Below are 21,864 nucleotides of genomic sequence, written 5' to 3'. Positions count from 1 at the left end.
CTTAACTTAACCCTTTTCATCCGTGACGCAGACGTCAGCGTCACAGTATGGAAAGGGTCAAGAGGAAATGGAAGAGGATTAATCCTCTTCTCAACCTCTCAATCCTCCTCTAAAGTCCTCTTAATCCTCTTCCATTTCCTCTTAAGAAGTTTAGAAGAGGATTAAGAGGAAATGGAAGAGGATTAAGAGGTTGAGAAGAGGACTAACCCTTTCCATACAGTGATTCCATCGGACGCCAACATTGGTGTCGCCGGAGTGAAGGGGTCAAGACTCAAATTCTCAAATATTTCAGTGATTACACACACACACACACACACACACAAAAACACACACACACACACACACACACACACACAAGAAATATAGAGGTTTGGAATGGACTAAATGAGGATGTAGTATCGGTGAAGAGTGTGCAAAGGTTTAAGGAAAAGTTGGATAAATGCAGATACGGAGACGGGACCACTCAAGCGTAAAGCCCAGGCCCTGTAAAACTACAACTAGGTAATTACACACACACACACACACACACACACACACACACACACACACACACACACACACATGGGGAGCTGGTGAAGTGGGTACCCTGCCGTGTGATACAGAAAAGAGGGAAAATAAGTATGGTTTAGCACATGACGTCTGGAAGCAAAGAAGAGGAAAGATAAAGCTGACTGACTGACTGACTGACTGACTGGAGATACACACAAACAGACAATCACACAGAGAATACCATGACAGCAAAGAGACAGACAGACAGACACACACAAAACAAGATGGCCGGGTCCTCACTGCTTGTCAAACTGGTTAAATATCCTCCTAGCGATGTCGTTGAGGGATGTGTTGCGCTGCTCCTCGGCCGCAATCATCTCCTCCAGCAGCTCCCTCGTGGCGGTGGTCCAGTAGCGCTTGTACCCCTTGCGTTGACTAATAAGTTCGTACTCATCCCCGGCACGGCGACACGCATGTTCCGGCACCTCCAGCTGGTAACGCTTCTTGTCATTGCCCCAGAACACCACCTGAGAGGGAGGAAGGGTGAGGGAGGGGGTGTTAGTGAGCCGTCTGAGGGAGGGAAGGGAAGGAGGGTGAGGGAGGGGGTGTTAGTGAGCCGTCTGAGGGAGGGAAGGGAAGGGAGAGGGAGGAAGGGTGAGGGAGGGGGTGTTAGTGAGCCGTCTGAGGGAGGGAAGGGAAGGGAGAGGGAAGGAGGGTGAGGGAAGGGGTGTTAGTGAGCCGTCTGAGGGAGGGAATGGGAGGGAAGGGAAGGGAGAGGGAGGGAGGGGGTGTTAGTGAGCCGTCTGAGGGAGGGAAGGGAAGGGAGAGGGAGGGAGGGTGAGAGAGGGGGTGTTAGTGAGCCATCTGAGGGAGGGAAAGGGAGGGAAGGGAAGGGAGAGGGAGGGAGGGTGAGGGAGGGGGTGTTAGTGAGCCATCTGAGGGAGGGAAAGGGAGGGAAGGGAAGGGAGAGGGAGGGAGGGTGAGGGAGGGGGTGTTAGTGAGCCATCTGAGGGAGGGAAGGGAAGAAGGGAGAGGGAGGGAGGGTGAGGATTAGGCTACTTGCAAAGGGAGGAAGAAATGGAGGGAAGGAATGGATGGAAGGAAGGAAGGAAGGGAGGAAAGTAGGGAGGAAAGGAGGAAGGGAGAGTGAGGTTAGCAAAGGGAGGTGTCACACTGGATTTGGTAACTATGTGAGAGAGGAAGGAAGGAAGGAAGGAAGGAAGGAAAGAAGGGAAAAAGGGAGAGGGAGGAAAGACAGAAAGGAGAGTGAGGTTAGCAAAGGGAGAAAGGGAGAGTAAGACTAATGAAGGGACACACACACACACACACACACACATCCATTCAGACAGAGAAACTAGGTAAACACAACTACACACACACACACACACACACAGCCCCCTACCCCCTACCCCCTCCCCCCCCCTAAACACCCACCTTGGTGCCGAAGTACTTGCACTGTTCCTTGAGGTAGTCCGCCAGGCTCCTCTTGGTGGAGTCCAGCCTCTCCAGCGCCTCATCGTACTCCGCATCCACGCCCCGGTGCGGAATGATCTTGCCCTCCCGCTGGGCCTCCGCGTGGTCGAAGGCGCCCTAGGGAAGGAACGGTGGAATTTGGGTGGAGTGACAGGATTGATTGTGGTGTTGGGAAGGGTGGAGAGATGGGAGGTGGAAAGATGGAGAAGTGGAGAGATGGAATTGAGAGATGGAGTGGTGGAGAGATGGAGAGGTGGAGATGGAGAGGTGGAACAGTGGAGAGATGGAATGATGGAGAGGTGGAGAGAAGGAACAGTGGAGAGATGGAACAGTGGAGAGGTGGAGAGATGGAACGGTGGAGAGATGGAGCGGTGGAGAGATGGAGCGGTGGAGAGATGGAACAGTGGAGAGATGGAGAGGTGGAGAGGTGGAATGGTGGAGAGATAGAGAGCTGGAACAGTAGAGATGGAGAGGTGGAGAGATGGAGAGATGGAGAGGTGGGGCAGTGGAGAGATGGAGAGGTGGAGAGATGGAACGGTGGAACGGTGGAGAGATGGAAAGGTGGAGAGATGGAGAGGTGGAACGGTGGAGAGATGGAGAGGTGGAGAGATGGAACGGTGGAACGGTGGAGAGATGGAAAGGTGGAGAGATGGAGAGGTGGAACGGTGGAGAGATGGAGAGGTGGAGAGATGGAACGGTGGAGAGATGGAGAGGTGGAGAGATGGAGAGCTGGAGAGCTGGAGAGGTGGAACGGTGGAGAGATGGAGAGGTGGAGAGATGGAACGGTGGAACGGTGGAGAGGTGGAGAGATGGAACGGTGGAACGGTGGAGAGGTGGAGAGATGGAACGGTGGAGAGATGGAGAGGTGGAGAGATGGAACGGTGGAACGGTGGAGAGGTGGAGAGGTGGAACGGTGGAGAGGTGGAGAGGTGGAACGGTGGAGAGGTGGAGAGATGGAACGGTGGAACGGTGGAGAGGTGGAGAGATGGAACGGTGGAACGGTGGAGAGGTGGAGAGATGGAACGGTGGAGAGGTGGAACGGTGGAGAGATGGAGAGATGGAGAGGTGGAGCGGTGGAGAGGTGGAGAGGTGGATAGGTGGAGAGATGGAGAGGTGGAACGGTGGAGAGGTGGAGAGATGGAACGGTGGAACGGTGGAGAGGTGGAGAGATGGAACGGTGGAGAGGTGGAGAGATGGAACGGTGGAACGGTGGAGAGGTGGAGAGATGGAACGGTGGAGAGGTGGAGAGGTGGAACGGTGGAGAGATGGAGAGGTGGAGAGATGGAACGGTGGAGAGGTGGAGAGATGGAACGGTGGAGAGATGGAGAGGTGGAGAGATGGAGAGATGGAGAGGTGGAGAGATGGAGCAGTGGAGAGATGGAACAGTAGAGATGGAGAGGTGGAGAGGTGGAGCTGTGGAGAGATGGAGAGGTGGAGAGATGGAACGGTGGAGAGATGGAGAGGTGGAGAGGTAGAGAGATGGAGAGGTGGAGAGGTAGAGAGATGGAACGGTGGAGAGATGGAGAGGTGGAGAGGTAGAGAGATGGAGAGGTGGAGAGGTAGAGAGATGGAACGGTGGAGAGATGGAGAGGTGGAGAGGTAGAGAGGTAGAGAGATGGAGAGGTGGAGAGATGGAGAGGTGGAACGGTGGAGAGGTGGAGAGATGGAGAGGTGGAATGGTGGAGAGATGGAGAGGTGGAGAGATGGAGAGGTGGAGAGATGGAACGGTGGAGAGATGGAACGGTGGAGAGATGGAGAGATGGAGAGGTGGAGAGGTGGAGAGATGGAGAGGTGGAGAGCTATCATTCATATTTTCTTCCCCTTTTTCTCTATTCCTTCCTTTCTTCCTCCTCTTTTTTTCCTACTTTCCCATCTCCTTTTTTTCCTCCTCCTCCTCCTCCTCCTTACTCCCATCTTCTCTTCCTTTCTCCCTCTCTCCTCCTTCTTCCTTCTTCTCCTTCTCTTCTTAAATGCATTACTTCAAACTATTCTTTTTTTTTTTTTAGTAAAGGAAGCAGATCAAGGGCATAAAAACATAAAGAAAAAGAAAAGAAAACAAAAACAACATAGCTAAGGTAAGAATACACACACACACACACACACACACACACACACACACACACACACACACACACACACACACACACACACACACTCACGTCAAAGAACTTCAATGCCTCAGCCAGTAGGGGGAAGTTGCCGCCCTCCTCCGTCGTTGCCACACACCCACGCAGCAGACTGGACGAGAGGGAGCCCCGCACGCCTGGGGGAACGGACACACACACACACACACACACATATTGGACTGGATTGTGGATGTTTTGACGAAGAGAAAAATGACAACAGTAATCAGGAATAATAAATCAAGCTGGATGGAAGTGACGAGTGGAGTCCCCCAAGGGTCGGTGTTGGCTCCGATTATGTTTGTAACTTATATTAATGACATGACAGAAGGGGTGACAAGCTATATGAAAATGTTTGCTGATGATGCTAGAATAATGAGGAGGGTGGCTGATGAAGATGACTGTGTAGCGCTGAGCCAAGATCTCGGTAGAATAAGCGAATGGTCACGCAAATGGGAAATGACATTCAATACAGAGAAGTGTAGCGTGATGGAGCTTGGTAAGAGCAGTAGACGCATATCGGGGAACTACTCTGAGTAATGAATCATGAAAAAAAATGAAGAAAAAGATCTGGGAGTGATCATAAAACACAAGTTATCCTTTGGAAAACATATAGACCGGATAACTGGGGAAACATACAATCTTCTTTGAAACATAAAAGTGGCATTTACATATTTAGATGAAGAAATGGTGAAGAAACTAATAACATAGATGATACGTCCAAGACTGGAATATGCAGCATTAGTGTGGTCACCTAGATTGAACAAAGAAATTAGAAAGTTGGAAAGAATACAAAGAGCAGCGACTAAATTACCGGAAACTCTGAGAGAACACACTTATGAAGAAAGACTGGAGAAATTGGAACTAGCAACACTGGAGAGAGAGGGGACCTAATACCATTGTACAGGATACAAGAGGGATTGGAGAAACTGGACAGGGAAGACCTAGTGGAACGTGACAGAAGTGTGACAAGAGGCAATGGTAAGAAATTGAAGAAGAGCGACCGTAGGGGAGACATCAAGAAATACAGTTTTCCATACAGAAGCATAACAACATGGAACGGACTTGACGAGGAGACTGTGTGTGCAAAAACGATTCATGAGCTTAAAGACAAACTGGATAATAAGCGTTATGGAGACAGGACAGCACCAGCCTAGTACAGCTCTTTTTCATGTATTTCACAACAAGGTAAATACACACACACCTTTGAACATCTTGACAATCTCTATGCATGTGCTGAAGCCTGTGAGTGCCGAGAGGAAGCCTTCAACCTTCTTCTTGTTATACTTTGTCTCCTCGTAGTAGATGGCGCGCACCTCAGGATGACTAGACTGGCGATGCAGCCCGTGAGTGTGGACCCTGGCGGAGGAGGAGGAGGAGGAGAAAGAATGAGAAGAGAAGGAAGAGATGGGGAAGAGATGGGACAAAGATAAAGAGGAGGAGGAGGAGGAGGAGGAGGAGGAGGAGAAAGAATGAGAAGAGAAGGAAGAGATGGGGAAGAGATGGGACAAAGATAAAGAGGAGGAAGAGGAGGAAGAGGAGGAGGAGGAGGTGGGAGAAAGAATGAGAAGAGAAGGGGAAGAGATGGGACAAAGATAAAGAGGAGGAAGAGGAGAAGGGGGAGAGGAAATGGAAGAGAAAGGGAAGAGATAGAAAAGGAAAGGCAGGAGAAAGGAGGAGGAGGAGGAGGAGGTGAAGGGAAGGAAGTGGAGGGAATGGAGAGAAAGGGGGGAGAAGAGAGGAGGGAGGGAAGGGGAAGAGAAGATGAAAGGGGAGGGAGGATGGAAGAGGAGAAAGAGAAGAGAAGGAAGAGGGGAAGAGAAGAGAGAAGAAAAAGGAAAAGCAGGAGAGAGAGAGAGAGAGAGAGAGAGAGAGAGAGAGAGAGAGAGAGAGAGAGAGAGAGAGAGAGAGAGAGAGAGAGAGAGAGAGAGAGAGAGAGAGAGAGAGAGAGAGAGAGAGAGAGAGAGAGAGGGGAGGAGGAGGAGGAGGAGGAGGAGGAGGAAAAGATGGAAGAGGAAGGAAGAATAAGAAGTGGAAGAGGAAAAAAGAGGAAAAGAGGAGGAGGAGGAGGAGGAAAAGATGGAAGAGAAAATAAGGATGAAAACATTAATTTTAAACCCCAAAAAAGTACATTACAAAAATAAATAACACACACACACACACACACACACACACACTCTTCAATCTCATAAATAAACAAACTTAACAAAAAAAAAAAATACTGAGATCTCTCACACACACACACACACACACACATAAAAAATAAAAAAAAAATACACTCACTTGGCCAGCATGCGTTCCAGGTCGGGCAGGGTCTTGAGGGCGGCCGTGACCTCCTCCACCAGGTCCGGGTTGCTCCGCAGGTCGGCGATGGCATCTAGGCGGTTCCGGATGGCTGCCGGGTTGCAGAGCGGGGCACAGATCCAGTTCCGCAGCAGCCTGGGGGGGAGGGGGGGGGGTAGAGAGGGGGGAGGGGGGTTAGTGGTAATATTCTGGTAGACTTTTGTTATCTATTATTTCTTTGTTTTTATTTTCCTTTTTTATTTTTCTTCCTTTTTTTCTTAATTTCCTTTTTTTTCTTCTTTCTCAATTTTCTTTCCTTCTTATCTTCCTTTCTTTCTTTTCCTTCCCAGTTTTCTTTTTTTCTCTCATTCTTATTTTCTTATTTTTCTTTCCTTCTTATCTTCCTTTCTTTCTTTTCCTTCCCATTCTTCTTTCTTTTTCCTTATTTTTTCTCCTTTTTCTTATTTTCTCTCTTCCTTTTTTCTCTTTCCTTCCCTTTCCTTATTTCTTTCTGCTCATTCTCATATTTCTCTTTTCCTTTCTCTTCTTATCTTCATTTATTTCATTTCCTTATTTACTTTTCTCCCTCCCCCCCAAAAACCCAGGCCTATCTAGAGCACCCCATCCCCCCCAAAACCCAAGCCTATCTAGAGCACCCCATCCCCCCCCCAAACCCAAGCCTATCTAGAGCACCCCATCCCCAAAAAAACCCAGGCCTATGTAGAGCACCCCATCCCCCCCCAAAACCCAAGCCTATCTAGAGCACCCCATCCCCCCAAAACCCAGGCCTATCTAGAGCACCCCATCCCCCCCAAAACCCAAGCCTATCTAGAGCACCCCATCCCCCCCAAAACCCAAGCCTATCTAGAGCACCCCATCCCCCCCAAAACCCAAGCCTATCTAGAGCACCCCATCCCCCCAAAAAACCCAGGCCTATCTAGAGCACCCCATCCCCCCAAAACCCAAGCCTATCTAGAGCACCCCATCCCCCCCAAAACCCAAGCCTATCTAGAGCACCCCATCCCCCCCAAAACCCAAGCCTATCTAGAGCACCCCATCCCCCCAAAAAACCCAGGCCAATCTAGAGCACCCCATCCCCCCCAAAACCCAAGCCTATCTAGAGCACCCCATCACCCCAAAAAACCCAAGCCTATCTAGAGCACCCCATCCCCCCAAAACCCAGGCCTATCTAGAGCACCCCATCCCCCCAAAAAACCCAGGCCTATCTAGAGCACCCCATCCCCCCCACAACCCAAGCCTATCTAGAGCACCCCATCCCCCAAAACCCAGGCCTATCTAGAGCACCCCATCCCCCAAAACCCAGGCCTATCTAGAGCACCCCATCCCCCCAAAACCCAGGCCTATCTAGAGCACCCCATCCCCCCAAAACCCAGGCCTATCTAGAGCACCCCATCCCCCAAAACCCAAGCCTATCTAGAGCACCCCATCCCCCCAAAACCCAAGCCTATCTAGAGCACCCGATCCCCCAAAACCCAGGCTATCTAGAGCACCCCATCCCCCAAAACCCAGGCCTATCTAGAGCACCCCCTCCCCCAAAACCCAAGCCTATCTAGAGCACCCCATCCCCCAAAACCCAAGCCTATCTAGAGCACCCCATCCCCCAAAACCCAAGCCTATCTAGAGCACCCCATCCCCCAAAACCCAAGCCTATCTAGAGCACCCCATCCCCCAAAACCCAAGCCTATCTAGAGCACCCCATCCCCCCAAAACCCAAGCCTATCTAGAGCACCCCATCCCCCCAAAACCCAAGCCTATCTAGAGCACCCCATCCCCCCAAAACCCAAGCCTATCTAGAGCACCCCATCCCCCCAAAACCCAAGCCTATCTACAGCACCCCATCCCCCCAAAACCCAAGCCTATCTAGAACACCTGATCCCCCCCCAAAAAAAAAACAGGCCCTCCCCCTCCCCCGCACCCACCCACCTCTTGCCGAAGGGGGTGGAGCAGTGGTCGAGGCGCTCCACTAGGGTCCCCTCGGTGCCGCCGTTGCTGTTACGGAACACCTCCAGGTTGTGGAGTGTGGTGCCGTCCAGGACCTACAGAAAACAACAACAGCAATAATAATTAATAACAACAACAACAGGTCACATATCCCCCGCATTTATATATCAACAAAATAACTGGATAAAAATTAGTAGAAAAATATTGAGAAAACACGAGGGAAAAGGGGAAATTAAGAAGGAAAATGAGGAAAGTTAATCACGGAAAACAACAATGATGATTAATAAAAACATCAACAACAGGTCACATATCCCCAGCATTTATATATCAACAAAATAACTGGATAAAAATTAGTAGAAAAATATTGAGAAAACACAAGGGAAAAGGGGAAATTAAGAAGGAAAATGAGGAAAGTTAATCACGGAAAACGACAATGATAATTAATAAAAACATCAACAACAGGTCACATATCCCCTGCATTTATATATCAACAAAATAACTGGAAAAAAATGAAAGTAGAAAAAAATTAAGAAAAAGACAATAGGAAAAAGGGGAAATAAAGAAGGAAAATGAGGAAAGTTAATGTGTTGCTGTAAGAAAGAAGAAAAAGGAAAAGAAGAAAAAGAAATGACCAGGGAAAATAAGTCAATCTATCACTGTAGGATAAAAAAAGAAAAATATTAAAACACAATAAGAAAAATAGGAAATAAAATAGAGAAAAATTACTGTGTTGATGGAAGAAAAAGGAAAAAGGAAAGGAGTCAAAGAAATGACCAGGGAAAAGAAGTCAATCTATCACTTTAGGATAAAAAAAGAAAAATATTAAAACACAATAAGAAAAATAGGAAATAAAATGAGAAAAATTACTGTGTTGCTGGAAGAAAAAGGAAAAAGGAAAGGAGTCTAAGAAATGACCAGGGAAAAGAACTCAATTTGTCAATGTAGGATAAAAAAAAGAGAAAAGATAACAACAGAAAACAATAGAAAAAAAAGTCAACCTAAATCACTATAAAAAAAGCTTACTGACCACCACCAACACACAACCCAGTCCACCGCCACTCACCATATGATGCCTGTTGGCGATGAAGGCCGGGATGGCGGTGGCGGATGCGGCGGCGGCCTCGTCACCCGCCACAGTGTCCGGCGGGGCGTAGCGCTCAAACATGCGTCGGGTGAGAAGCTGCTCCTCCAGGCGGCAGTCCATGAGGTACCAGGTGAGGGCCCCCAAGGCTGACAGCGCCAACTCACTGTCCTCCTGCGCTGTCTTGCCCAGAGAGTCACCTGAGGGAGGACGGAGGTAATTCAATTAACCCGGTAGCAGCGGGGACCATGTTTCTTAATGGTCCCTCCAAGCGAGAATAATAAGGAAAAATCACCCCTCACACAAACCATTTCATAATATGTATCCAAGCATTTGTGATCAGATTATGTATCATCTATTTTGGGGGGTTTATATCATGGCACAAATTTGGCCCATCGCTGTTACACGGTAAAGCAACAAATTTGGCCCGTCACTGCTACGGGGTTAATCGATGGGGGCATACGCCAGGGGTCACGTTGCCTCACCCACTCTACATCACCAGTCCCAGAGTTACTTGTCTCCATGCAGGCCCCCTTCCCATCCTGAGTTGGCGTTGACGGACTATGCAGGTAATATGTGGAGTCAGTCTCACGGAGTAGTCGCAGGTTTGACACAAAGTCATGCCAGCGATATCCCATGATTCCGCGTAGACACTTATTACCAAAGGCATTAATCCGCCTCTCCAAGTCCCATTTAGTGTCCATGTCTCACAGCCACAGAGTAAGACAGGGAGCACAAGAGACCGGAACCACAGAGTAAGACAGGGAGCACAAGAGACCGGAAGATTCGGATTTTTTTCTCCTTCTGCACAGGCATCGACAACACCATATACGCATGCTGAGCGAGTCCATAACACCGTGGGCCAGGCCAATCCGCCGTAAGACTTCCTGACATGACCCACTGTCATTTTGAACTACGCTACCAAGGTATGTGAAAATTTCCTGAGATCTCAAAGTCCTCGCCACACGAATGAACGGACTGTACTGTGTCATCCAGCAAGCCTCCACACACTCTACACCACTCCAGCAAGGCACAACAAGACTGACTGAACCTTAACACTGGCAGGAATTATAAGACACTTTCACGTCTCACATCAACTACAGTCGCCCCTCAAATAGTACAGTTTCCAATAGTTCGGTTGCGGTTTTATACGGATTGTCATGGAAGATCTTTTAGGATTTTTAAATTTTCTGCTCGTCGGGAAATTAAAAAATCCTAAAAAATCTTCTTAGAAAATCCACGTAAAACCAAAACCATACTATTTCAGGGACGACTGTATTTCTAAAGGTCAAAAAGAGGGTCAATTGGGTTCTAATGAGTGTTTTTTTAGGTTCACGGTACAGAAGAAGTGCCAAACTACCACCAGGGTCATAAAACTACTCCTGGAAATGCCCCAAACTCCTAGGAAAGCCTTGTCAAATGGGTGAACTTGGGCGACGAAATGTTTGCAAATACGGCCCACTGTCCTTACCCTCGTCCATCATGTCCTTCAGCACCTGCGGCCACTGTGCGTCGTCCTGGCCCTCCGCCCTGAAGTACGGACCCTCGGCCAGGAAGGAGAGGGTCTTGGCGGCCGTCCAGAACTCCTTCTCCGGCACCAGCACCTCCCGCAGGTTAGCCGGCACCAGGGCGTTGACCATCACCCGCGTCTTGGCACCCACACGCCCCCGCTCCAGCAGCACCTGGGGAGGACACGCACAGGGGGGGGGGGGGGGGGGGATTAATGAGGGAAATAAACTCACAATATGCAGGAAGAAAGAGAAAATATTGAAAGAAAGAAATTCATGACCCAGAAAGAGAAAATAATGGAAAAGATAACTGACATCATGGAGGAAAAAAAGAAAATAATGAGGGAAATAGACTCACTAATACATCACCAGTATAAGTGTGTGTGTGTGTGTGTGTGTGTGTGTGTGTGTGTGTTGTGTTTACGTAGCTGAGTCACCATTGTTGCATATTTCACTTTCAATCTTATCTTTATTATTATTATTACTTGTCCTATCTTCATGTGTGTGTGTGTGTGTGTGTGTGTGTGTGTGTGTGTGTGTGTGTGCACCCACCTGGGCCACGGGGTAGTGTGCCAGCAGGGTGCGGAGGCGTGAGGCGTGGCAGTCGTCCACAAACTGGCCCACATGGAAGGTGCCGATGCTGGTGTCCACGAACGCCACGCCGTACTCACTCACCTCACCGCTGCCACGCGCCGGCTGGGGGGGGAAGAGGAGGAGGAAGAGGGGGTGAGGAGGATGGGGAGAAATTGATTTGTATGTCAGCAAAATATATTAAGATAAGAGGGAGAGGGGTGAGGAGGGTGGGGAGAAATTGATAAGTATGTCAGCAAAATATATAAAGATAAGAGGAGAGGGTGAGGAGGGTGGGGAGAAATTGATAAGTATGTTAGCAAAAATATATAAAGATAAGAGGGAGAGGGGTGAGGAGGGTGGGAGAAATTGATAAGTATGTTAAAAAATATATAAAGATAAGAGGGAGAGGGGTGAGGAGGGTGGGGAGAAATTGATAAGTATGTCAGCAAAATATATAAAGATAAGAGGGAGAGGGGTGAGGAGGGTGGGGAGAAATTGATAAGTATGTTAGCAAAAATATATAAAGATAAGAGGGAGAGGGGTGAGGAGGGTGGGGAGAAATTGATAAGTATGTCAGCAAAAATATATAAAGATAAGAGGGAGAGGGGTGAGGAGGGTGGGGAGAAATTGATTAGTATGTTAGCAAAGTATATAAAGATAAGAGGGAGAGGGGTGAGGAGGGTGGGGAGAAATTGATAAGTATGTTAGCAAAAATATATAAAGATAAGAGGGAGAGGGGTGAGGAGGGTGGGGAGAAATTGATTAGTATGTTAGCAAAATATATAAATATAAGAGGGAGAGGGTGAGGAGGGTGGGGAGAATTGATTAGTATGTTAGCAAAGTATATAAAGATAAGAGGAGAGGGTGAGGAGGGTGGGGAGAAATTGATAAGTATGTTAGCAAAAATATATAAAGATAAGAGGAGAGGGTGAGGAGGGTGGGGAGAAATTGATAAGTATGTCAGCAAAAATATATAAAGATAAGAGGGAGAGGGGTGAGGAGGGTGGGGAGAAATTGATAAGTATGTCAGCAAAAATATATAAAGATAAGCGGGAGCGGGGTGCGGCGGGTGGGGAGAAATTGATTAGTATGTTAGCAAAATATATAAAGATAAGAGGGAGAGGGGTGAGGAGGGTGGGGAGAAATTGATTAGTATGTTAGCAAAATATATAAAGATAAGAGGAGAGGGTGAGGAGGGTGGGGAGAAATTGATTAGTATGTTAGCAAAATATATAAAGATAAGAGGGAGAGGGGTGAGGAGGGTGGGGAGAAATTGATTAGTATGTTAGCAAAAATATATAAAGATAAGAGGAGAGGGGTGAGGAGGTGGGGAGAAATTGATTAGTATGTTAGCAAAAATATATAAAGATAAGAGGGAGAGGGTGAGGAGGGTGGGAGAAATTGATTAGTATGTTAGCAAAGTATATAAAGATAAGCGGGAGAGGGGTGAGGAGGGTGGGGAGAAATTGATTAGTATGTTAGCAAAATATATAAAGATAAGAGGGAGAGGGGTGAGGAGGGTGGGGAGAAATTGATTAGTATGTTAGCAAAGTATATAAAGATAAGAGGAGAGGGTGAGGAGGGTGGGAGAAAGTGATTAGTATGTCAGCAAAATATATTAAGAAAAGAGGGAGAGGGGTGAGGAGGGTGGGGAGAAATTGATAAGTATGTCAGCAAAAATATATAAAGATAAGAGGGAGAGGGGTGAGGAGGGTGGGTAGAAATTGATTAGTATGTTAGCAAAATATATAAAGATAATAGGGAGAGGGGTGAGGAGGTGGGGAGAATTTGATTAGTTTGTTAGCAAATTATATAAAGATAAGAGGGAGAGGGGTGAGGAGGTGGGAGAAATTGATAAGTATGTCAGCAAAATATATAAAGATAAGAGGGAGAGGGTGAGGAGGGTGGGGAGAAATTGATTAGTATGTTAGCAAAGTATATAAAGATAAGAGGAGAGGGTGAGGAGGGTGGGGAGAAATTGATAAGTATGTTAGCAAAAATATATAAAGATAAGAGGGAGAGGGTGAGGAGGTGGGGAGAAATTGATTAGTATGTTAGCAAAGTATAAAGATAAGAGGGAGAGGGGTGAGGAGGGTGGGGAGAAATTGATAAGTATGTTAGCAAAATATATAAAGATAAGAGGGAGAGGGGTGAGGAGGGTGGGGAGAAATTGATAAGTATGTCAGCAAAATATATAAAGATAAGAGGGAGAGGGGTGAGGAGGGTGGGGAGAAATTGATAAGTATGTCAGCAAAAATATATAAAGATAAGAGGGAGAGGGGTGAGGAGGGTGGGGAGAAATTGATTAGTATGTCAGCAAAAATATATAAAGATAAGAGGGAGAGGGGTGAGGAGGGTGGGGAGAAATTGATTAGTATGTTAGCAAAATATATAAAGAAAAGAGGGAGAGGGGTGAGGAGGGTGGGGAGAAATTGATAAGTATGTCAGCAAAAATATATAAAGAAAAGAGGGAGAGGGGTGAGGAGGGTGGGGAGAAATTGATAAGTATGTCAGCAAAATATACATAGTGTGTGTGGCGGCCAACTCACCCGCTCGGCTAGGGCCAGGAGGTGGGCGGTGGCGGCCTCGCGTTCGTCACCGTCCACAATGCCGTACACCATGGTGCCGCGACTGCTCTTCTGGCACACCTCACGGCGCACCACACGGTCAAACTTGGTCGGCCGGGCAACTGGGGGCAAGGAACAGGCACTCAGGGAGGCACTCAGGCACTCGGATCAGCTTAGAGCCAGCCGAGAGAGGCTTAGGAAATTGTAGTGCAGGGAAAGATTTTAAAGCTAACCTAATTAACCTGGTAGCAGTGGGTATCATGTTTCTTAATGGTCCCTCTAAGCAAGAAAAATGAGAAAAAATCATCACACACAAACCATTTCATAATATATATCAAAGCATTTGTGATCAGTTTATGTATCATCTATTTTGGGGGGTTTATATCATGGCACAAATTTATTTCGCTGCTACACGGTAAAGCCACAAATTTGGCCCCGTTGCTACACGGTAAAGCCACAAATTTGGCCCGTTGCTACACTACGGTAAAGCCACAAATTTGGCCCGTTGCTGCTACACGGTAAAGCCACAAATTTGGCCCGTCGCTGCTACACGGTAAAGACACAAATTTGGCCCGTCGCTGCTACACGGTAAAGCCACAAATTTGGCCAGTCGCTGCTACACGGTAAAGCCACAAATTTGGCCCGTTGCTGCTACACGGTAAAGCCACAAATTTGGCCCCTCGCTGCTACCAGGTTAATTAACTAATGTAACCTAACTATGTAGAGATTATAGAGAGCTTTAATTTGGTTGGGCACTCACATCAGCTTAGGGTCAGCTTAGAAAATTGTCATGTAGAGAAAGATTTAAGCTGAGGGAATCACCATGCAGGGAAAGATTATAGGAAGCTTAGTTTGGTTGGGCACTCAGGTCAGCTTAGAAAATTGTCATATAGAGAAAGATTTAAGCTGAGGGAATCACCATGCAGGGAAAGATTATAGGAAGCTTAGTTTGGTTGGGCACTCAGGTCAGCTTAGAAAATTGTCATGTAGAGAAGGATTTAAGCTGAGGGAATCACTATGCAGGGAAAGATTATAGGAAGCTTAGTTTGGTTGGGCACTCAGGTCAGCTTAGAAAATTGTCATGTAGAGAAGGATTTAAGCTGAGGGAATCACCATGCAAGGAAAGATTATAGGAAGCTTAGTTTGGTTGGGCACTCAGGTCAGCTTAGAAAATTGTCATGTAGAGAAGGATTTAAGCTGAGGGAATCACCATGCAGGGAAAGATTATAGGAAGCTTAGTTTGGTTGGGCACTCAGGTCAGCTTAGAAAATTGTCATATAGAGAAAGATTTAAGCTGAGGGAAACACTATGCAGGGAAAGATTATAGGAAGCTTAGTTTGGTTGGGTCAGCTTAGAAGTGGCTTAGGAGAATTACTGTGTTGGGATCCATCTTTTTTTAAACTCCTCTGCTTCCTTTCTAATCTCTTCCATCTCTATTCCTTGCTTCCTTCCCCTCCCTTCCTTTTCCATCTCTTCCTCTCCCTTCCCCTTCCCTTTCTTCCCTATTCCTTCCTTCCTTCATTTTTTTCTTTTCCATCTCTTCCTTTCCCTTTCTCTTCCCTATCCCTTCCTTCCCTATTCCTTCCTTCCTCATCTTTTTCTTTCCCATCCCTTCTTTCTCCCTCCCTCCCTTTCCTTCTCCATCTCTTCCCTTCCCATCCCTTCCTTTCCTTTCCCTCCATACTCCTTCCTTCTTCATCTCATCTCCTGCTTCCCCATCCTTTCCTTCACCATCCCTTTCTTCCCCATCATTTCCTTCCCCTTCCCATCCCTCTCTCCACCCCCCACACACTCACTCTTCTTGCATCGCTTCTCCATCATCTCCGGGGTCTCGGTCTGCTCAATGCGCGCCACCTTGTAGCCCTTCTCGATGAGCGCCGAGGAGTAGCGACTGTACGCAACCTCGGGGAACCCACTGTGAGCCTTCTCCCCCTGTGTAAGAGACGATGATGGTGATACACGGGGGATGAATAGAAATGGTTGCAACAGTTTATCAATTAATTTTCAAGCATTACATTTATCTTACATCATAAAGCCAAGTCCGCCCTCACCTTCATCATGATGAGGCCCAGCTCCTGCACCCCCAGCAGTGCGTCCATGTGGAACAGCTCGTAGAACTTGCCCATCTTGAAGAACAGCACCGTGTCGTAGTGGCGGGACTTGAGCTCCCACCACTGGCGCATGCCCTGCAAACACACGAAGGGAGTTTCAAGACACTGCTCCAGCCAAAACTGTCCCTCTTTTTGGCCTCTATTTATACTTTACACAAGCAGCACATAACAGGCTTTTTTGTCCTTGGGCTGCTCCTTAACCCGGTAGCAGCATCGGAACAAATTTGTGGCTTTATCGTGAAGCAGCGACGGGCCAAATTTGTGCCATGATTTTAACCCCCCAAAATAGATGATACATAAACTGATCACAAATACTTTGATATATATTATGAAATGGTTTGTGTGAGTGATGATTTTTTCTCATTTTTCTCGCTTAGAAGGACCATTAAGAAACATGATCCCCGCTGCTACCGGGTTTACTATAAAAAACACCACAGTTACACCTCTGGCAAGCCTCACACTCAACAGGGCAGTGCTGTTGAGCCTCGCTAACTCGGACTAATAGGGGGAAAGGTTGGGAAAGGTCCGACCAACGCTAATGTCCGACATAGACGGATTTACCCCCCCCAAAAAAGAACCTCGAAAGCAAACCTAAAATATATTTAACTATATGAAACTTATGTTACAGGACACAAAGAAATATATTGCAAGCAAAGACACTTTGTTTTATACTCAAGTTGGTGACCTTCCTCTCCACCCCACTTGGTCTTGAAGCTCTTGAGGACATGTTGGCACAAAAAGTCACACGTGTCAATCACAATCTGGCTTGAAAATAGTAGAAATAACAGCAGCAACCACGGGGTGCTTGCGACGCTGTGATGTAAACAACAAGGACTGCCGGGCACCTGTCAGTTAAAGTCTGTACTGCCGGGCACAACCAGGGCGGGCACTTCAACTCAGACTCTCGTCCCTGGGTCGGTCAGAGTCTGACTTAGCTCAAAATCCGAGTTGCCAGGGTCCGAGTTAGCGAGGCTCAACAGTAATTTTTGAGGGGAGTAGGGAGCTATAGCCCCCCTCAATGTTTTCTATATTGGCCTCAAAATGCCCCTTAAAGTGCTTTTTTTCAAAATGTTTCCCCACACTTACACATGCTCACTTTGCTCCCCCACCCCATGAGCCTATGATGCTCTCCACACCACCCAAAAATCTGCCAAAATTACAGGCCTGCTCAAGGTGAAGGCAAAGTTTGGGGCATATTTAATGACGAGATTTTCTACTCTCTTTTCCTATTACTCTCTCGGTCCCACACGTCCTCTGCGTGCATCGAAACACACGAGAAATTAATCACAACAAGGAGACGGCATTCCCCGGCTGCCTGGGACTGAACCTGCGACCAGCATGACGGGAGAGCCACTCCTTACCGAGTCGACCAAAGAGGTGCCCCCCTGGCTAAGTGGGTTATGGGAGGCTCGTTCATCAGGCATAATCGCTGCACTACACATACACTTCAGCTGCACATGGCCTCAGTGCTCACCTCCATGGCATTGTCCCTTGAGGCTGGTGGGATGGGGGTGGTGGGATGGCCCCATCACCACCACCCCGGGACACAGGGCCAGCGTGACAGCCGGGTTATCACAGTTTACCTTCCCCAGGCTTCCCCAGGGCTGCTCATGGAGGGGACTCTGGGTCTACAGCAGTTTATTTTATTTCCCCTTAATGCCATTTCCTGGATCTCAAAAATAATACAGTCGCCCCTCAAATAATACGGTTTTCAATAGTTCGGTTCCGGTTTTGTACGGATTGTCACGGAAGATCTTTTAGGATTTTTAGATTTTCTGTTCATTGGGAAATTCAGAAATCTTTAAAAAATCATCTATGAAAATCCACATAAAACCAAAACCGAACTATTGGAAACCGTATACGCTATTTGAGGGAGGACTGTAATAATAATAATAACAACAGCAACAGCAACAACAACAGCACTCACAGGTGTCTGCTGGGCCATGAAGGACTCGGGGACATATAGTGTCCTGGGGTCATACTCTGGGTGGTCAGGTCGCCGCCGCTGCCGGTCGGTGACGTTCTCCGGCTTCAGCCACGGCTCCTTCAGGAACGGCCACTCCTCGGACCCCTCCTCCTTGGGGGCCGGCGCCTGAGGGGAAGTGCTGCCATTACTCCCAGACAAACTTGCATGAACATCCACCCAACTTGTGCAACTCTACTACTGGTTTAGCTTCTACTACTACTACTACTACTACTACTACTACTACAGCATGAAAAGGGACAATGTTCTGTATATATATATAAGCACTTGTAGCCTGCAACACATTATTATGGATTTTTATAGTAAAGGAAGCAGTTAAAGGGCAAAAAAATGTAATAATGATAAAATAAAAGCCTGCTAAACACTGCCTCTAGAAAAATAAAGTTCAGAGGAGTGGCCCAAAGAGAGGTCAATTTCGGGAGGAGAGGTGTTTTGCTATGCCTATTATGACATGCTGGAGAGGAGCCGCACTTGTGTAGAGAGCCTAAGGATGTGTTATCATAAATTAGATAAAGCAACACACAGATAACATTCGTAATACATATATACAACATGCACTCACAAGAAATACCAAGAAAAAAAAAGTAACAAATATAAGAAAATAAGAGGAAAACTATCATGGAAATATCTAGCTCTATTAACAGGGCCATTCCAGGACAAAACAACATTAACTTAACCCCTTGACTACCAGGCTACCAGTGAAGGGATATCCAGCATACCAATACCACATGGGAAACACACCACTATCCACCACAGAGGCAGAGAAAGACCTGGGAGCATATGTTACCAGGCTACCAGTGAAGGGATATCCAGCATACCAATACCACATGGGAAACACACCACTATCCACCACAGAGGCAGAGAAAGACCTGGGAGCATATGTTACCAGGCTACCAGTGATGGCAAAATCCATGCCAATCACAGCGGACGGGTTAACAAAACTTAACTTCCCCTTTACTACGGAAGGCTTCTGTTTTTGTGCTGACACAAAATAAAACCAGAAACATCAACTTACAGGACCATTTCATTAACTTGCCACAATCCTGCACTCAACTAACTTTGGATTTACTATCAAAGGCCTTTTTACACATAACTCATAACTTTGGTAGAGGTTGTGTTAGTATTTTGACAAGGCTTTGGTAGAGGTTGTGTTAGTATTGTGACAAGGCTTTGGTAGAGGCTGTGTTAGTATTTTGACAAGGCTTTGGTAGAGGTTGTGTTAGTATTTTGACAAGGCTTTGGTAGAGGTTGTGTTTGTATTTCCATGGGTAGTGTTATGAACCTAATGACAGTTTAACAAGATCCAATTCACCCAAGAGCAAAAATCTATACCAACTGACCTCAAGCTCCAAAATAACACTTGACAACGCTGAATAGACCACAAGGAAACACTTACCCCCCACCCCTCACCCCACCCCACCCCCACTCACCTCCTTGGCTGCGAACATGGCCAGCTTGGACTTGACAGCGCTGGACACCTTGGCCGGAGTGGTGGTGGTGGTGGTGTTGGTGGTGGTGGTGGAGGTGCGTGGTGATGAGGAGAGGGAGGAGTTGAGGTTCCGAGACTTGAGCGGTTCTGACTTCCGGCGCTTGATTTGTGGTTGCTGCTGAAAAAATGGTTGACGGTTGAGTGAGTAAATGGTTGAATAAATGAACACTGTGGTTGCTGTAGAAATAATGAATGGTTGATAGATAAATGGTTTTCTCTCTCTCTCTCTCTTGCTATGTCTGTCTATCATTCTGTCTCTCTGTCTACCTGTCTGTTTCTCTATGTATTTCTGTCTAATTATATCTGAGGATTTGCACAAAATTTCAGCTTGGTCGGATAGATGGGAGATGCCCTTTAACGTAGACAAGTGCCAGGTCCTTCAAGTTGGAACGAGGAATAAAAAGTTTGATTACGAAATGCGCGGCGTTAAACTCAAAAGCGTTCAATGCGTCAAGGACTTGGGGGTCAAAATCGCGTCAAACCTCAAATTCTCACAGCAATGCATCGATGCAGCAAATAAAGCGAACAGAATGTTGGGCTTCATTAAAAGAAACTTTTATTTAAGAATAAAGATGTAATACTCCGCTACAACAGTTTAGTCAGACCCCACTTGGAATATGCGGTACAGTTTTGGTCTCCTCACCATGCAAAGGATATTGCTAAATTAGAAGGTGTTCAGCGTCAGACGAAAATTATCCTTCCTTGCGCAACAAATCCTACGAAGAAAGGCTTTCTACCCTTAACATGTTCTCTTGAGAAACGCCTCCGAGGAAAACTGATCGAATGTTTTAAAATACTTAATGGTTTCACGAATGTAGACAGATCAACATTGTTTATGATCGATGACACTTTAACGAGGAACAATGGCGTAAAACTCAGATGTAGACAAGTAAATTCAGACTGCACCAAATTTTCTTCACCAACGCTAGAAAAGAGAATGGAATAAGCTCCCATCATCAGTGGTCCAGTGTAACACGATTGACTCCTTCAAAATAAGCTCGACCGTCACTTCCTTCAACTTAATATCAACTAGAGTAGAAATGCAACGTTTTGGAGTCTTCTGATTAATGTAAAATCACTTAGGTTTAAGGACAGACCACCAAGTCTGGACCATGGGGTCTGTGTGGTCTGATTTTCTATGTAAATCTATGTAAATCTGTAGTGTTGTGAGCCTGGTGGTAGTTTGACAAGGCTTTGGTAGAGGTGGTTGTGTTAGTAATGCCATGGATAGTGTTCCGAACCTAGTGGTAGTTTGACAAGGCTTTGGTAGAGGTGGTTGTGTTAGTATTGCCGTGGGTAGTGTTCCGAACCTAGCAGTAGTTTGACAAGGCTTTGGTAGAGGTGGTTGTGTTAGTATTGCCGTGGGTAGTGTTCCGAACCTAGCAGTAGTTTGACAAGGCTTTGGTAGAGGTGGTTGTGTTAGTATTGCCGTGGGTAGTGTTCCGAACCTAGTGGTAGTTTGACAAGGCTTTGGTAGAGGTGGTTGTGTTAGTATTGCCGTGGGTAGTGTTCCGAACCTAGCAGTAGTTTGACAAGATGTCCGCACCCTGAATGTGAAAGAATCGCTCATTACAACCCGCCTGACCTCCTCTGTGGCTTTGGGAGACAGTTGCTGTGTGAACCTGAAGCGCTTGAGAACACAAAAGGAGGAGGTTCACAAAGTCTTGTTGTTTAATGAAATATTTATTACAAGAATACATGAAAGGAACAAACATAACATCTGGTTCACCCAAGTGCAGAAATGCATGTTAAGTTGCCTCCTATACTTAATCTAATATCACTATCATCATCAGCAGCAGCATCCCGTGCATCACCCAGCGGGACGCCCGGCCTCACCCAGCGTGCCGTGCCTGGAGCAGCGTGTGGTCCCGGTGAAGGGCCGTGTGGTCCCGGTGAAGGGCCGTGTGGTCCCGGTGAAGGGCCGTGTGGTCCCGGTGAAGGGCCGTGTGGTCCCGGTGAAGGGCCGTGTGGTCCCGGTGAAGGGCCGTGTGGTCCCGGTGAAGGGCCGTGTGGTCCCGGTGAAGGGCCGTGTGGTCCCGGTGAAGGGCCGTGTGGTCATGAACTCTTCACCTCCCCTCATGAAGTCTTCCCACGGGTCTTCCTGTCTCGGCAACCTTCCAGTGGTCCGGCCCCGGGGCAGGACACACCCTCACCTCCTGCTGCCTGGAGGGGTGGTGGCGGCCCTCCTGCCCTCACACCGAATGCTCCGCCCGGCCACAAG

General features: G+C 47.3%; 1 protein-coding gene across 2 annotated transcripts in view; it reads right to left on the bottom strand.

Annotated features, from left to right (window-relative positions):
• Positions 1-21,864, bottom strand: part of LOC126981199 (DNA mismatch repair protein Msh6-like) — a 35,047-nt gene that overhangs the window by 5,048 nt on the left and 8,135 nt on the right. Inside the window, exons 6-19 of one of the 2 annotated variants that reach the window (XM_050831999.1) lie at positions 19,585-19,761; positions 18,098-18,262; positions 16,111-16,245; positions 15,856-15,991; positions 14,042-14,181; positions 11,472-11,615; positions 10,883-11,093; positions 9,394-9,611; positions 8,313-8,425; positions 6,369-6,524; positions 5,290-5,444; positions 4,122-4,225; positions 1,924-2,079; positions 790-1,016 (exon numbers count right to left, since the gene is read on the bottom strand). In XM_050831999.1, the coding sequence (XP_050687956.1) occupies positions 790-1,016; positions 1,924-2,079; positions 4,122-4,225; positions 5,290-5,444; positions 6,369-6,524; positions 8,313-8,425; positions 9,394-9,611; positions 10,883-11,093; positions 11,472-11,615; positions 14,042-14,181; positions 15,856-15,991; positions 16,111-16,245; positions 18,098-18,262; positions 19,585-19,761 (2,237 nt within the window). The remainder of the gene's footprint in view (positions 1-789; positions 1,017-1,923; positions 2,080-4,121; positions 4,226-5,289; positions 5,445-6,368; positions 6,525-8,312; positions 8,426-9,393; positions 9,612-10,882; positions 11,094-11,471; positions 11,616-14,041; positions 14,182-15,855; positions 15,992-16,110; positions 16,246-18,097; positions 18,263-19,584; positions 19,762-21,864) is intronic. The other variant, XM_050832000.1, reaches the window with a different exon arrangement.

The sequence above is a fragment of the Eriocheir sinensis genome, chromosome 47 (genome assembly GCF_024679095.1).
Source record: "Eriocheir sinensis breed Jianghai 21 chromosome 47, ASM2467909v1, whole genome shotgun sequence".
Classification (NCBI taxonomy): domain Eukaryota; kingdom Metazoa; phylum Arthropoda; class Malacostraca; order Decapoda; family Varunidae; genus Eriocheir; species Eriocheir sinensis.
Note: the sequence above shows the minus strand (reverse complement) of the source record. Positions and strands in the feature narration are given on the sequence as shown.